The sequence below is a fragment of the Rhea pennata genome, chromosome 3 (assembly GCF_028389875.1).
Source record: "Rhea pennata isolate bPtePen1 chromosome 3, bPtePen1.pri, whole genome shotgun sequence".
Lineage (NCBI taxonomy): Eukaryota > Metazoa > Chordata > Aves > Rheiformes > Rheidae > Rhea > Rhea pennata.
Window position 1 is genome coordinate 49,948,260 of NC_084665.1, and position 13,828 is coordinate 49,962,087.

The following is a 13,828-nucleotide window of genomic DNA, read 5'->3' on the forward strand; positions in this document are numbered from 1 at the left end:
AATCTGTGTGGACAAAATGCTGCATTACATCTCCCCCCTAGACAATGTTCTAAAATTTAGGATTCTGCAGGATGAGCTTGCACAATGTATGGGCAAAACTGCCCTCTGCTGTTCAGATTAAAACCTGCTCAAACAAATGATACTTGCTAGGGTGACCAAATCAGTTTTTCACAATTGCAAAGGTCCAAGTTGTGGAAAGAAGCAGAATTATCTGACTTCAGCTGTTTTCCGCCACCACGCAGAGTGGAAATTTCACACTTGAAAGCCACTCATAACTGCACTGCAGCATCTGGATAGATTTACAGGCTCTAACAACACTGTACCAGCCCCAGCAACACTCCTCCATTCAGCAACTACCAGATAGAAGGTGGGCAGATGTCATAACCTCCCACAAAGAGAAACAGCCAAAACCAACCTCCAGGTACAAAGGAAATGATGGTATTTGTGAGTGAGGAGGGCTGCAAGAGGACATGCATCTATCGAGGCCAGGCCTCTACACAAGAGGAATTGGAACTATACACCTCAAATCAAAAGCTCATAGAGGACACGGCTTTAATATTTCATGACTATTATGTTGCAGCAGGGATCAGAAAACACAGAAAGTAGTGACCTTATTGAAAGATGACCAGTAAATAGTTCTGTGAAAACTAGCACCTATAAGCTCTATAACAAAGTCAAGCCCCTACTGCAGGGAAGCGAGAAACCCAATTTCCATTGTTTTCCATATGTACTTAAGAACAACTTTGGAAAAAAACTAATCATCATCTAGTTCTGGTGTGGTACAGAAATATCATACAAGAGCCAGCTGTTTTTTGTGACTTCACACACACTTACACAGTTGAGATACGGCAAATTCTGTCTCCTGAGAACAGAAGTTTCCGAGTGCCTACAATGAAAGCCACCCCAATCCTTATGAATTAAGTACAAGTTTTAGCTTTTTGGAGGAAAGACTTACGGCCAGATCTTACTGCTGTGTGCAGATCTCTTTGTTCACTGTTTAAGACCACCATACCAGTCAGTGTAAACACACAATCTTAAAATCAAAGCAAGATTTGGGTACAATAAAAGCCTTCAGAAATTGATCTTCACATCAGTCCCTTTATATCTGTTCCTTAAAATAAATAAATAAATAAATTAATAAATAAAAATCAGAAGAATGGGTGCAAAGGACACACCTTTAAACACTCACTGAAACCACTTAGGACCCACTTCAAAGATCTACCTGAAGTTTTAAACTCCCATTATTTTTAACACAATGGTCATGTAAGGCCACTTCTCAACCTAGGGGCCTTTCAACGTGCCATCCACACATGTACACATCAAACTTACAGAGTTTCCCAGGTGCACAAATTTCTTGAGCTACACTTTCATGATGGCTTGCCTCCTACACAGGTGGCCTAGGACTCCTCCATTTTTCAAGTTAAAGGCAACAATAATGTTCTGTCTTCCCCCAGTGTAAGGAAATAAATGCCAGCCAATTCCTTAACTGCCTGATCACCCTCTGGTTTTGGATTAGACTCCATTATCTAGAAAACTTAGTGATGAGAAGTTAAACAAAGGTAGTCCTGCATGATCATGAAATTACCTGCTGCTTAATTTAAAAAGCTGCCCGAGAAGCTCACAACTGATGAGTCAATAGACTTCTGATTCCCTTTATGAGAAATCCTCTCAGTGGTCATACGCACTGCAAACAAGAGCCCCTTTCTTGGAAGGGGTATGCAGTGCCACAGAATGCAGAACGGTTCCTTCTGGGGGAAGGAAGAGCAGTTTTACCTGCAGTGAAGTAAGATTACAGATATAATTGACCAGTAGCTGAGAACTCACAAGCAGCTAAACCCCCAACTGGTATGGCTCATTTTCACCATTTTTTAATTTGCACAAGTAGAATAAGGAATTAACACAGCTAAGGCCTACTGACGCAACAGTATCAATCATTATCACTGAACTTCTGATCACTCGCACTTTGCTTATGTCTAAAATTAGCCCCAAATTATAGCTTTGCACATCTACGGACTGCGCACACTAGCTATACTGGTGGCAGGCTGCCATTGTTGGAGCAGCAGCAAATTCCCATTTAAATCTTCAAGATTCAGAATTTGTAAAGTATTAACTTCATCAGGAGATTTTTGGGAAAAAAAAAATCCAAGCCTTTAAGAAGATTCAACATTCCCGTTCTATTAGCTGAAGCTAAAACAGGTATTAGTGCTTGTACTAGCATACTAACTAGGGAGTATTTAGATTATCAAATATGAGAAAAAAAATGTGCTTCTTAAGGTTTCATTTAAGCCTATGCTATCTAAAAATTTGCATCTAAAAGCTTGCATCTAGCTTTGTGAGATCAAGAAAAGTAACTAAGTTTAGACTAACATAGTATGTCTACAAGGATATTTGTAGACATGATCAGACTATTACCAAGACCTCCAACAAAATCAGAATTTAAGAATTTTGGTTTTCAAAAAAATACTTCACTCAGGGGATCTTTGCTGTAAGGTAAATTTTGAATTCAAACCAGCACCATTATACAAAGGAAAACTTAAAAACTCCAGTATAACAGAAGGGTGTCATTGTCTGTCTTGTGTTGTTTTGGGTGGTTTTTCTGTTTGCTTGTTGGGGGCAGGGTTTAAGCACAGAGGGAGAAAGAGGGTTTGATTTACCTTATGCTTGAAAAGGTGCTTGAAGTTGAACTAAAGAGATATTAACTGAAATGAATAATAGCACAAAGGACAGCAGGTAAATACAGGAACAGTTCTATCAGCATAAACTGTAAAATTCTTCCACACGAACCCTTAAAAAGTAAAAGGCAAACTCCTGCAAAAAGACCCAAGTGCACCACCTAAACAGCCTTCTGCAACTTCAGCGTATTTTTAATTCACAATTCTAGGTGCAGAATAACTTCATCTTTCTAAAGCAAGTTAAAAGCAAAAGAGCAAACCAGCCATTGCCACGTAAAGATTATGGCTACCAAATTTTACTTTTGTCCTACACTACCTGAGCAATCCAAACACAACAGAAACACTAAACTACAGCCAGCTCTTCAAGAAATTTTTGTTCATATCAACCATTAACTTCTGCATTTGTCCCACTATATGAAGATTCAATAACACCTCAAATCTTGAGAAATTTTATTTTCAAGAGCTTAAGGGGGAAATAACCATTCTAGAGCAAATCTAATGGTCTACACAGATTGCCTCAGTAATAGCCACTTGTAATCCCAAATTAAAGTGTTTAATTGCCAGGTGACATGAAGTGCCAATTAACCTCTCAAACATTCTGTGCAAGGCAATTTCTGAAATACTGATACCTATGGTTTGAAAGACTCTGCCTTTGAAGAAACTTTTACTAGGCTGAAGTGAGACAGAGATGTGAATGTTGGCTAATGTTATCTCAGAGGATCTCACTTCCATTTGGACTAAGAAGTCCATACAGCACCTTACTACTAATGTATTGGAATCATTATCACAAAATACCTGCTTGTCAGGGAGAGCTATCTTGAAGCATTCTCCTTCTTCCTTCTCCTAAAGTTAATAGAAGTGATCATGCCAAAAACACAAAGCTGCATTTTTAATTGCTTCCTCTGCCACTTGTAAAGCAACAGCACATAACCAGAAAGCAATAGAAGCCAGTCTGCTTTCATTTGGGAAATTCAGGACATCCTATCCATGGAAAACTTGCTTTTAAAAGAATGCTTCTTCCACAAGAAACCTGAATTCCTATGTAACTTGCCCCCTCTTCACTGGCAAAGGAAAACTTACCTAAATTCAAGTACAGTATCACTCTGTACTGAAATTTTATGACATCTTTCTAAATCTATTATCTTTAGCAAGCTTAGCCTGGATATATAATTATCTTACCTTTGTTACTTGCATCAGCACAGAAATTTTTAAGGCAAATGCCAAAATTGATAACAACTATTTTCTATGGCTTTGAAGACTAGAGACCAAAATGTTATCTGCCGACCTTACAAAAGGTTTCAAGCTTCATGTAAAAACCTCTGTACTTTTAAAATCTGTCCAAGGTTCTATTCCACATCTCTTTATTTCAAAAATATCTACATTAATAGAGCTTTCATGTTTGACAGGTATAATTTTGACTTGCAACACTACAGATGTCACTGATCCTGACAGAAATAGATTTGTCATTCTCTCTGCAGCCAGTCACCTATCACCGTTCTGTTTTGCATCTTTTTAGAATGAACAGTTACTGTTTAAATGATCATGTCTGTTCTGTCAGAAAATTACACAAGGTTTTAAACTTAATTATTAAAAGCACTGGAAGACCAGCCATAACATTAAAAATAAATTTTAATGTTAACTCATTTTTAGATTGTTTGCTCTGACACCCAAAGGTTTGGAAATTTAAAGTAGTACTATAGGGACACACAAGTGCAGATAAATCTTTATTGCCATAACTTTGTTTTTTCAAAAATGAGCACTGGGTTTTTAATAGGTCGTAGTTTTATGTCTTTATATGTACAACATTACAACTGCATATTTTAATAATAATGAAATTAGTGATACTTTGATAACACAGTGTATTTATAAAATGAATTCTTATCAAAATACACTTTTCACTGGGATAATAAATAAAATCCTGTGAAACCCACCTACACAAAGTTAATTTTAACTCTGGTAGAACCCAGTGTGGTACACAGTCCATTTAACTACTATGTTTGCCCCTTTATCCCCCCTACTGATGCTCATCTTCTGGGGTAAGAAAACACTTTTTCCCCCTGTTGTGGTGTGACCTCATTCAACATCATCTTCAGCCAAGCACTGTGCACTTACAATTCTCTGTAAGAAGGAGAAAAACTCATTCACAATTACATAAAATTGACAGGAGGCAACTGATTATCAAGCAATGTAATTTTACACTGAACGTCAAGCAGTGTAGTCAATGAATTAACTCTGATTAAAGTGTTAAAAATTGTGATCTATTTGACATAAATTTTTGAAGTCTGCAAAAACTATATACTGTGCAATACCTAACGAAGTCAAAGACAGATAAATAATATCCTGACAGCCTTAGCGATGACCTCTGTGTTGTTTTGGACACTGCTCTCTAATGAAACATTTTTGCTCCATTGCTTCCCCAGACCATTACCTCTTGCATATCTGGTGCTTCTCAGTGTTTTCAATCACTAAATGGACCACAAACTGAAATGTAACCAAGCCTGCACTGAAAAGACATTACTGACCCTCTATTCTTTGTAAGGCTATGTTGTAATGGTATTACCTTACAGTTCCAAGAAAGTAAAACTTTTATTATTTATTTAGGGTAGACTCATCTGTTAGCACATTACCAAATTACCGGCACTGTACTTGGTGTAAAAAGGAAGGGTATTTTATATGGAGCTACCAGCACTTTTATTAACAGGAATACCCTCAAGCTTTCAAAATAGTGATGTGTTCTACTGTTAGTTAACACTGTTTATAGCTGGCCCAGAAGCACTAGGCTAGCAAAAGCAACAGGCTAATTCTGATGGAGCTTCATAGCAGTATAGATAGTTAACTACAAAAATAAAAACCAAGACCCAATACCAGAAAGTTATTCCTGTTTTAACCCGCAACTTGCGTCTGGAAAACAGTGGACCTGCTTACAGACAGCAGAGCTGGAATCAAATGACTCTACTTTAGAAGAGCTTAGTAAACACCCAAGCATGAGAGAAATTTTTTATTTCTATTGAACATTGTTTACTATTAAGGCTGCATGGTATTTTTCATATCATATTTAAAAAAAAAGGTTTAAATTACAAAAACTAATAGAATACTCGAGACTGATGTAATGGATAACACAAAGAGTTCAATTACTTTCAAACTTCAACATCAGGGAAAGTTTCACATACCTGGCTTATTGTAGGGAGCTTAGTTAGAAGCATTTGAAACACTGGTGGAGGAAGAGTCTGTTGCAGAACTTGTAATAGCTGCTGCGGCTGTCCACACACAGCAATAGCATTGGTCAAATGATCAACGCCTTTCTCATATTCACCTACATGACAAAAGGTAGTATTTTGAAATCAAACTTCTTAGTAGTGTGAAGTATTTACTTAAGTCATCCATCAACAATGGATTAAAACACTGAGAATCAATCCACACATTTCATTACTCCTCCCCTGTTGAATCTTTTGAACAGAGAAACTTAAAAAAAACAAGCAACTGAATTTTCTTAGGCAAATTTAAGTCTCCTAAACATCTTAGCACTCAGAAATTGTCTCCTAGCAAAGGTGAAGAGTAACCATTTTACAGCTTACCCTTTAAAAGGATTTATGCAATTACCTTGAGCTAGTAGTTCCTCTCCAAGCTGAATCTCCTCAAGAAAAAACTTCTGAACTGCTTCAGCATCTTTCAGATCAGGCAGCTATACACACACACACACACAAGAAAACTTAAATTGGCCCATAAAAATCAGTTAAGAAACAAGTTAGCAGAAAACATCCTCAACTTGAACCAAAACCACACAACACAACTATATATCTGTACTGAAACTAGCAAAAAAAAAAATCACTAAATTAAATATGCACAAGTTCTTTGAAAATCAGACTCAAGTCAAATCATTGCATCGCACATCTGTACAGAGACAGCATTTGAAATCCAATCAAGTATACTACTGTAGCAAATGTAAATTCAACGGTTTGTTACGTTTATCACATCTGTATTTCTTATGTTTGGTTCAGAGGGATTTAGCCCCTCTTACATGATCCATTGGTGGTAAGGAAAAACAAGCAAATCAAATACTTCTAGCAAAAAACTCTTACATTCTGTCACAGAAGTACCCCTCTAATGATTTTTAAATCTGAAAAGTCCTTATGGACAACTACAAGGAGGAAAACACCATTAAGTCACATCAGAAATGCCATACTTTCTAGTACAACGCCCTTCTCTGACATGAAGGAGGAACAATCCTTTCACACGGTTATTTGTGAAAATTAAAAATAAAGACTGCATGTCTGCAGAAGGGCTTGTAATGTTGGAAGCAACAACAGAGAACTCACACTTTAAATAAATCTCTCAAATAATCCTGGTACAAACAAGATGCCTTTAAAAATAGCATTGCATTATTGAAGACAGTATTACCTTGGAAAGCCCGGCTCTCTCTTTGGCAAGCTTCTGTTTCTTCCTTCCTGTAAGGATAAAAACATTGTATGTTTTTAATCTGCAATTCTGCAATGAAAAAACAGTCTTTAGATTTCAGTTAAAAAATGTGAACAAGTCAGAGTTATTTTCAAAATAAGAAACGGGTAATATATTCTAAATATTGAGAACTGAGCACAAGATTGCAACCCACTCTCTGCAGGCGAATACCATTTAGAGGGTCTAATGAGGGCTGGCAGTGGCATATTGACTCAAACTGGCAATTCTCCTGCTGGCTATGGTAAATACCAACTGTGCAGAGCCCAAAGGGTATCATTCTTTCATGCAATACAGAGGCAAGTAAAAGGAAGAGAACCAGAGCAAGTAGCACAAGATCTCTTTACACTAATTTCTAACACTGATAACTAACAGTAGAAGGCTATGTAACCTTCAGCCACAGTCATTTTGGAACACGTGGTGCAAAACCAGCAGAAAATCCAGCAAGCCACAGTGCATCAAGTGTGCTTTTCTAGCTGCTCCATAACAAAGCCTTGAGAATAAAGTTACATTAGATCACACGCTTTTTGAAATAAAATATGAAAACTAAATAGTAAAGAATGGAACAAACATTTACAGATTTAGTCATCCCATACACAGACATAAAGTCTATCTGCAATAGAAAGTTGTACCCCTTCAGCAATATCACTGTAATTAAAATGATATAAAGCTCTGCTTTAATGTCATTAGGGAGGTATAAAGATATTTTATAGTAGCACAGTTATTCACACAAGAAAAAATAATTATTCTACTATAATTGTAGTAATACTAGTGATTTTCTTAAAACAATCATTTTTCTAAGTTATCAGCTCACTAACTGAAATAGTTACACCAAATAACTCTTAATTACAGCCTACAGTTTGATAACTGTACTCTTATTATCTGTCCTCAAAATCTGCTCAGTAAACATCCATGATGACAAAGAAAAACTGCCACATAGTCCTGATTTTTCTTCTGAAGCAATTTTACCAGCTGGATATACTTCCAAATAACATAACTCGCAATTTTAATGAAAACAAGTTAAGAATTAGAGATTGTCCACATGAAGACGACATTCAAGAATACTATATTCTAGTTTTGATAATCTAACATGTGAAATTTGTAGATAAGATCTAATGTTCTTATATAAAAAGGAGTTCACACTGTAACTGTGTTCACCTTTTTACCTTCTAGAGACTTTAATAATCCTTAATGCTCAAATTTCTACAACTTATTGACCTGTGTGCAATATTTTGCAACATCATACAGAGAAAAAATTGATATATCATATAGAATTGTAGCTGAGTATACTTTCATTTTGGTTATTTTTTATTTTCAGTATTGAAGACAAATTCATCTTCTGTAAGTTGGTGCTTTTTCCGAAGCTTTAATTTGCACAAAACTTTAAACTGCATTATTACACAAGCCTATTTCCACTAAGCACTACTTCTTAAAGATGAAATAAAAAATGAAAACAAAACATCTATCTGAAATGTCTCACAGTCATAAATAAGTCACATTGCAGCTGCATTACATCCAGTGAAAACATCAATGAAAAGTACAATGTTTTACAGCTTAACTTTTGCACATCAGTCTCAAGAGAAAGTGGTGCTTCCTTGGCATGTACTATGATATCTTCTAAAACTTTAGACCAGGTACTAGTCACCAACCTATGCGCTCAGAGATTAATAATAATAAGAAGAAATGACATATGCAGGTAACTATAGCCTTTATACCAAAAGCTTTTGACCACTGATCACACATGGATGAAATCATATGTTTTAAACTAAGCCTGATGAAAGAATGCAAAGTAGCACTGACATTTTAAGATTGAATACTGATCTAGAGAGTCTTTAAAGGCTGACTACAATCCAAATTTTCCTCTCTCTCTCTCTTTTTTTTTTTTTTTTTTTAATGGGATTTTTACAGATCTCTTTGTAAGATCACTAACTAAAAGAATTATCAAAAAAAAAAAAAACAATAGCTGTAATGGACATTCAGGAGTTCCTCCTATACTGGTTTATAGCACTAAATTTAAAATGTTTTTGGAACAATTAGGAGTTACACTTAAAACACAACAGCAAGAAGTGATGGCTTTCGAAAACAAAAAAAAAAGTTTTCCCTCTAGGATCTGCAAGAAAATAAAAAACTTCTATTTTTTCTAAAGAAATCATCAAACTAAAGAAGGAGTGAATAAAAGTAACCTTTCACAGGAGAAATTTTGGTTAATATAGAAACCTGCATGCACCTACCCAAAACAAACAGCTGAACTGCAGTGCTCAAACTGCACTTGACTCGCAGGTTTTTAAGGCCCAGCTCTTGTCAGTGAGGAAGAAGTTTCAAATGTGAACTGACATTGATTGTATGCCCTTGGATGCCCCAGCAGCTTCACACTCAGTCCCACAAAGCAGCAGAACAACCAAAAAGCCTTTTGCATCTTCTCCAACTGTGAAGTCCACCCAGTGCTCTCCTCTTACTCACCAGTCCAAAGCACACAGAATATGCTTTGAGGACAAGTGAAGAGTTTGACATTTTGGCTATCCTTGAATGAAGAGACCACGTTGTCCGTACTTTGCATACTTAACAGTTCTGTTATACACATTTAAGAACAAAAATATTAAATACATCTAAAATCTAATCATCATAAAATAAAGCTTTTGAGACTAAGCCACTTCCAGCGTTTAGAGCTTTGTTATCTTTTGTTTCCAAGATTAAATAATGGCTAAGTACCAATACTAAGAATGTCAAAAGACTCAAAGAATACCAAATATGCTAAATAAATAAAGCCATCCAGAAAATCAAAGCCAAAAAGCTTTTCTAAGATCCCCAAGAAATAATTTCCTTTTCTCCCCTGAAATCTGAGTCTGGTCAATCCACTTTTAGTATGGGTTTTTGCAACTTAAATTCTTGTCCTAATATAGCCCCCTAAAAAGGATGCATAATATAATTTGGACAGCTAAATGGTATTGTTTTTTCATTTGTCAGTCTCTGCTTGACCTCATAAAATCAGCAATACATTGACGTGTAAGATCCACTGTCCTTCACAAATTTTGGTTGAATTACATCATCACCTTATCCTAAGAATGCTAATTGCAAAGATCTGCTGTAAAGAGGAAGTCTACAAAACACTCTTACTATTTTCTGATAAACAATGCATCTTCATCTAAGGAATTGCTCGTAGATTTAGTCTAGCTCAACTGGCTGCTGCATTTGACCCCATTTTTGACAAATATTTTGCAGATGATATCATCCAACAGCAAAAACGATGTCATAATCAGGTCACTGACAATACCACAGAGGCATTTAAACTAAAGATAAAAATTTAAAAGAAAGAATTTAAAAAAAGCTTTGTCTTATCTAAAGCCTTAAAATTAAAAGCAGCCCAACATAACATGTCCAAGAATTGTAAGTCTACAGTGATGTCTTCAAAAGGACAATGGTTACTCCCCATAAAACCACATTGGATTTTATTGCTTTGTAAAGAAATTGTAAATGGTTAATCCCAGCTAGTTCCTCTGCAAGGTTTGTAGTGCAAGTCTAAAGTTTGATCAAAGGATTACTTGGTAGAAGCTCAGATAATAACAGGATGTCAAAATTGCTTTCAGTTTTTCTACAAGAAAATCACATGCAATCCAGTATTTTCCCTATCAAAGACTTCTCCTACATTCAACAACATCATAATAAAAACACTGTTGATTAAACTGCCAAGATCAATTTTTCCTGCAAAAAACAAAATCCGCCACTTTATTAAAAATTGTCATTGAATGACTTGCACTGTGGGGTAAAAAGACTTAGAAGACATACACAGATATGCTTCTGTAATCCTACATATAAAAGCAACAGATTGAAAATAGAGTATTTGAAGGACATAATTTGCTATGGAATAGCTTATAGAAAATGGAAAGAATATGCCTGGTCATTCAAATTCAATTTATCAACACAGAATCAAAATATTTAAACTATACTTTAACATCATCATTTGTATTCGAGACATTAGTTTTGACTTTTCCATCAATCAAGTTATTGACCCCTTAATGTTTACTTGCCCTGAAAGATCTTTGCTACATTTAAAATCTCCACCAATTACTGAAACATTTAAAGTAATGTTGAAGACGTGAAATAATGAGGAGCCATAGGAGAAGGGGCTCAACATTTTGGATAAATCAACAGTTTTCTCTGGCATTCATTCTTATCCTGGAAACTAACAACGAAGCTGCCAGGAGGGTTAAGAATGCGGTAGATAAAACGTTTGAGTGCTGCTTTTTTTCATCGCCCTACCGCAGCAGCAACTCCACCATAACCGGTTGTTTTACCCGATTGTCTTCCAAAAGCAAGGGGCAAATACCATCACGTAAAATACAGCGGCGTGCTCTGATCTACCGAAAGAGATCACGAGAGGCAACAAAAGCAGGGTCTGCGACCCTTGCTCGCAGACGAACCACGACGACTCCAGGCCTGCAAGGCCCGGTCTGGCGCCCCGAGCGCAGCCCTGCGGCTCGGCTCGGCTCGGGCCGGCCTGCGGCGCCGCTGCCGCACGCGGCCGCGCGGGCTCAGGCCGAGGGCTAAAGGCCGCTCCCGGACGCCGAGGGATGGCGGGGCGCCCCGGCCAGCGCCGGGGGCGGGAGGGTGCTGCGGAGGCCCCGCGGGCCGAGCTCTGCGCTACGCCACGGCGGGACGGGACGGCCGCTGGGGACGTGGCGGGGGAAGGGCGACCGGGACACTCACGCTCCCGCAGCCGGTTCTTGAAATTGGGGTCGCTCCGCCTCTTGCGGTCGAAGTAGATGCAGTAGCCGATGAAAAGGGCGCCGCAGAGGCCCGCGGCGATGGCGCTGGTCTTGCCCACCATCATCGTGCCCGGCGCCGAGAGCGGCAGCTCCGGTCGCGGCTCGCCCACGCGTCCCCGCCGCCCGCTCCGCACGGCCCGGCGCCCAGCTCGCAGGCACCTTGGGGCGAGCGGCGCGCGAGGAAGGACCCCGCGCCCCTTCCGGCGGCGTCATCGGGCAGCGACCGGCGAGGCCGCCCGCGCCGGTGCCTGCGAAGGGAACGCCATCCCCCACCCCTCCCGCCACACTCCGCGCATGCGCGGGCGCTGCGGCGGGTGTGCGTTCCCGCGAAAGGCGTCCTGCCGCCGCCATTTTGTTACCGGCCGCGGCGCGGGGAGCCGTCGAAAAGCGGCTTGAGCTTTTTTTTTTTTTTTTTAAAAAAAGTTGGCTTCCTGACTTTAACTTCCAAGTTAAACCAATAGAGAAAACAATCTCACACTATCTTTTCCATTAAAGTAAGTTGAATAAACTCATGGATAGAAGAACCTGAACGGTGAGGGCGACAACGCCTGAATACAGTGCGCACACAGAAAGGAGATCCACTGCTACCTGCATCGCGCTATAGCACAGTTTCAGTGCTGGTCTTTTGCCTTTAGCCCTACCAATCCTAAAATTTAAAGCATTTATAGTAATCTGATTAAGGAGAGATTTTTCTGCTGCAAGGTCAAGAAAGATGAGCAGGAATGCAAATGTAAATGCTTTTCCGCAGTAGTATTTGTGGCAGTCATCATGTCAGCACATGACCGAACTCAGCATTACCTTGAGACCCATCTTATGAACTGAAGCTTAACAGTTAAAAACTATATAGGTAATGATTTGCCTAACTCCACACACTTCTTCTGACATCTTTTTTTTAGATGGACTTAAAATGTTTTTTAGTTCACTATACCAGATTGAGAGGGGGCTTTTCACAGCCCAGATACATCTACAGCAGTTCAATTTTACTATTTAAATATATACTTCAGATCAGTTCGCTCCCATAGCACTGTAATTCCAGTCAAGATACCACCTGAGATGGACCCTGACCAAGAGAATGTATAAGCAACGCATTTTAAAATTCAGACACGGCCAATACAGAGTATCAGAAGTATTAACAAAAGAACATGCTTAAAACAAAAGATGACGCAAACTTAATTTTATAGAAATGTCAGAACAAAGCTTTAGAGCTTTAAGATAAGAGAACAATGTGATTTTTTTTTCTCTATCAAATCAACACTATGTAACTATTTTCTGTAATATTGACGGTTTAGCTCAGTATAAACTCCCCAAAAGTGGGCTTCCAACCCTACACTGGAGAAAGTCTGATACAATATAAATCTTTTTAATAAAGGTTGTTCCACATCTTTTACTTTGTTGCAACAGGTACAGCCCAGGGAAAGCTGTGACCCCTCTGTTAATCCCATCTAATTTAGCTGCATGTTATGGGTCCAGCCCTGTAGTGTTTGTGTGGTTAGGCTAATTCCCCCATCTCACACTTCAGATGGCAGGCATTAGTAAAGATTTAACATGATCAAGGTTGATTTATGCTGCAGAGGGACAGAACCTGAGCTAAATTACACTAGTACTTAAAGCATGGATATTAATTCCTTAAAGATCTTTCTTAATTCCCAGTGACTGGTCTGCTACGGAAATGCAATCAGATATTAAAACTACACTATGTGTAATTGAATAAAACCAGTTCTGCTATTCTAAATTTTTCAACTATGAAAAGAAGTACAACTCAGAACAGGACAACAGGTAAGAAAAATACCATATACCACTTTTTAAACATAGTTACAAATGAGTAACCAGATAAATACTGGACTTCTATTTTCAATACATTTAGTAGCTTTGTATTTCCAATTGTAATTAGACAATTTCTTTTTACATCTTTTTGTGATGCAAAGTTAATCTTATTAATAT

General features: G+C 38.1%; 1 protein-coding gene and 1 non-coding gene across 2 annotated transcripts; both read right to left on the reverse strand.

Annotated features, from left to right (window-relative positions):
* Positions 1-4,283: 4,283 nt before the first annotated feature.
* TOMM20 (translocase of outer mitochondrial membrane 20) lies at positions 4,284-12,080 on the reverse strand. The gene is made up of 5 exons (XM_062572276.1): positions 11,829-12,080; positions 7,071-7,117; positions 6,273-6,354; positions 5,843-5,985; positions 4,284-4,790 (listed from the first exon to the last, which is right to left on the reverse strand). Exons 1-5 carry the CDS (start codon positions 11,950-11,952, stop codon positions 4,746-4,748), a joined length of 441 nt encoding a protein of 146 aa, XP_062428260.1. The 5' UTR covers positions 11,953-12,080; the 3' UTR covers positions 4,284-4,745.
* On the reverse strand, positions 11,205-11,340 carry LOC134139359 (small nucleolar RNA SNORA14). Its single transcript, XR_009958137.1, has one exon. It is a non-coding gene; the product is annotated as a small nucleolar RNA SNORA14 (small nucleolar RNA).
* Positions 12,081-13,828: the final 1,748 nt, after the last annotated feature.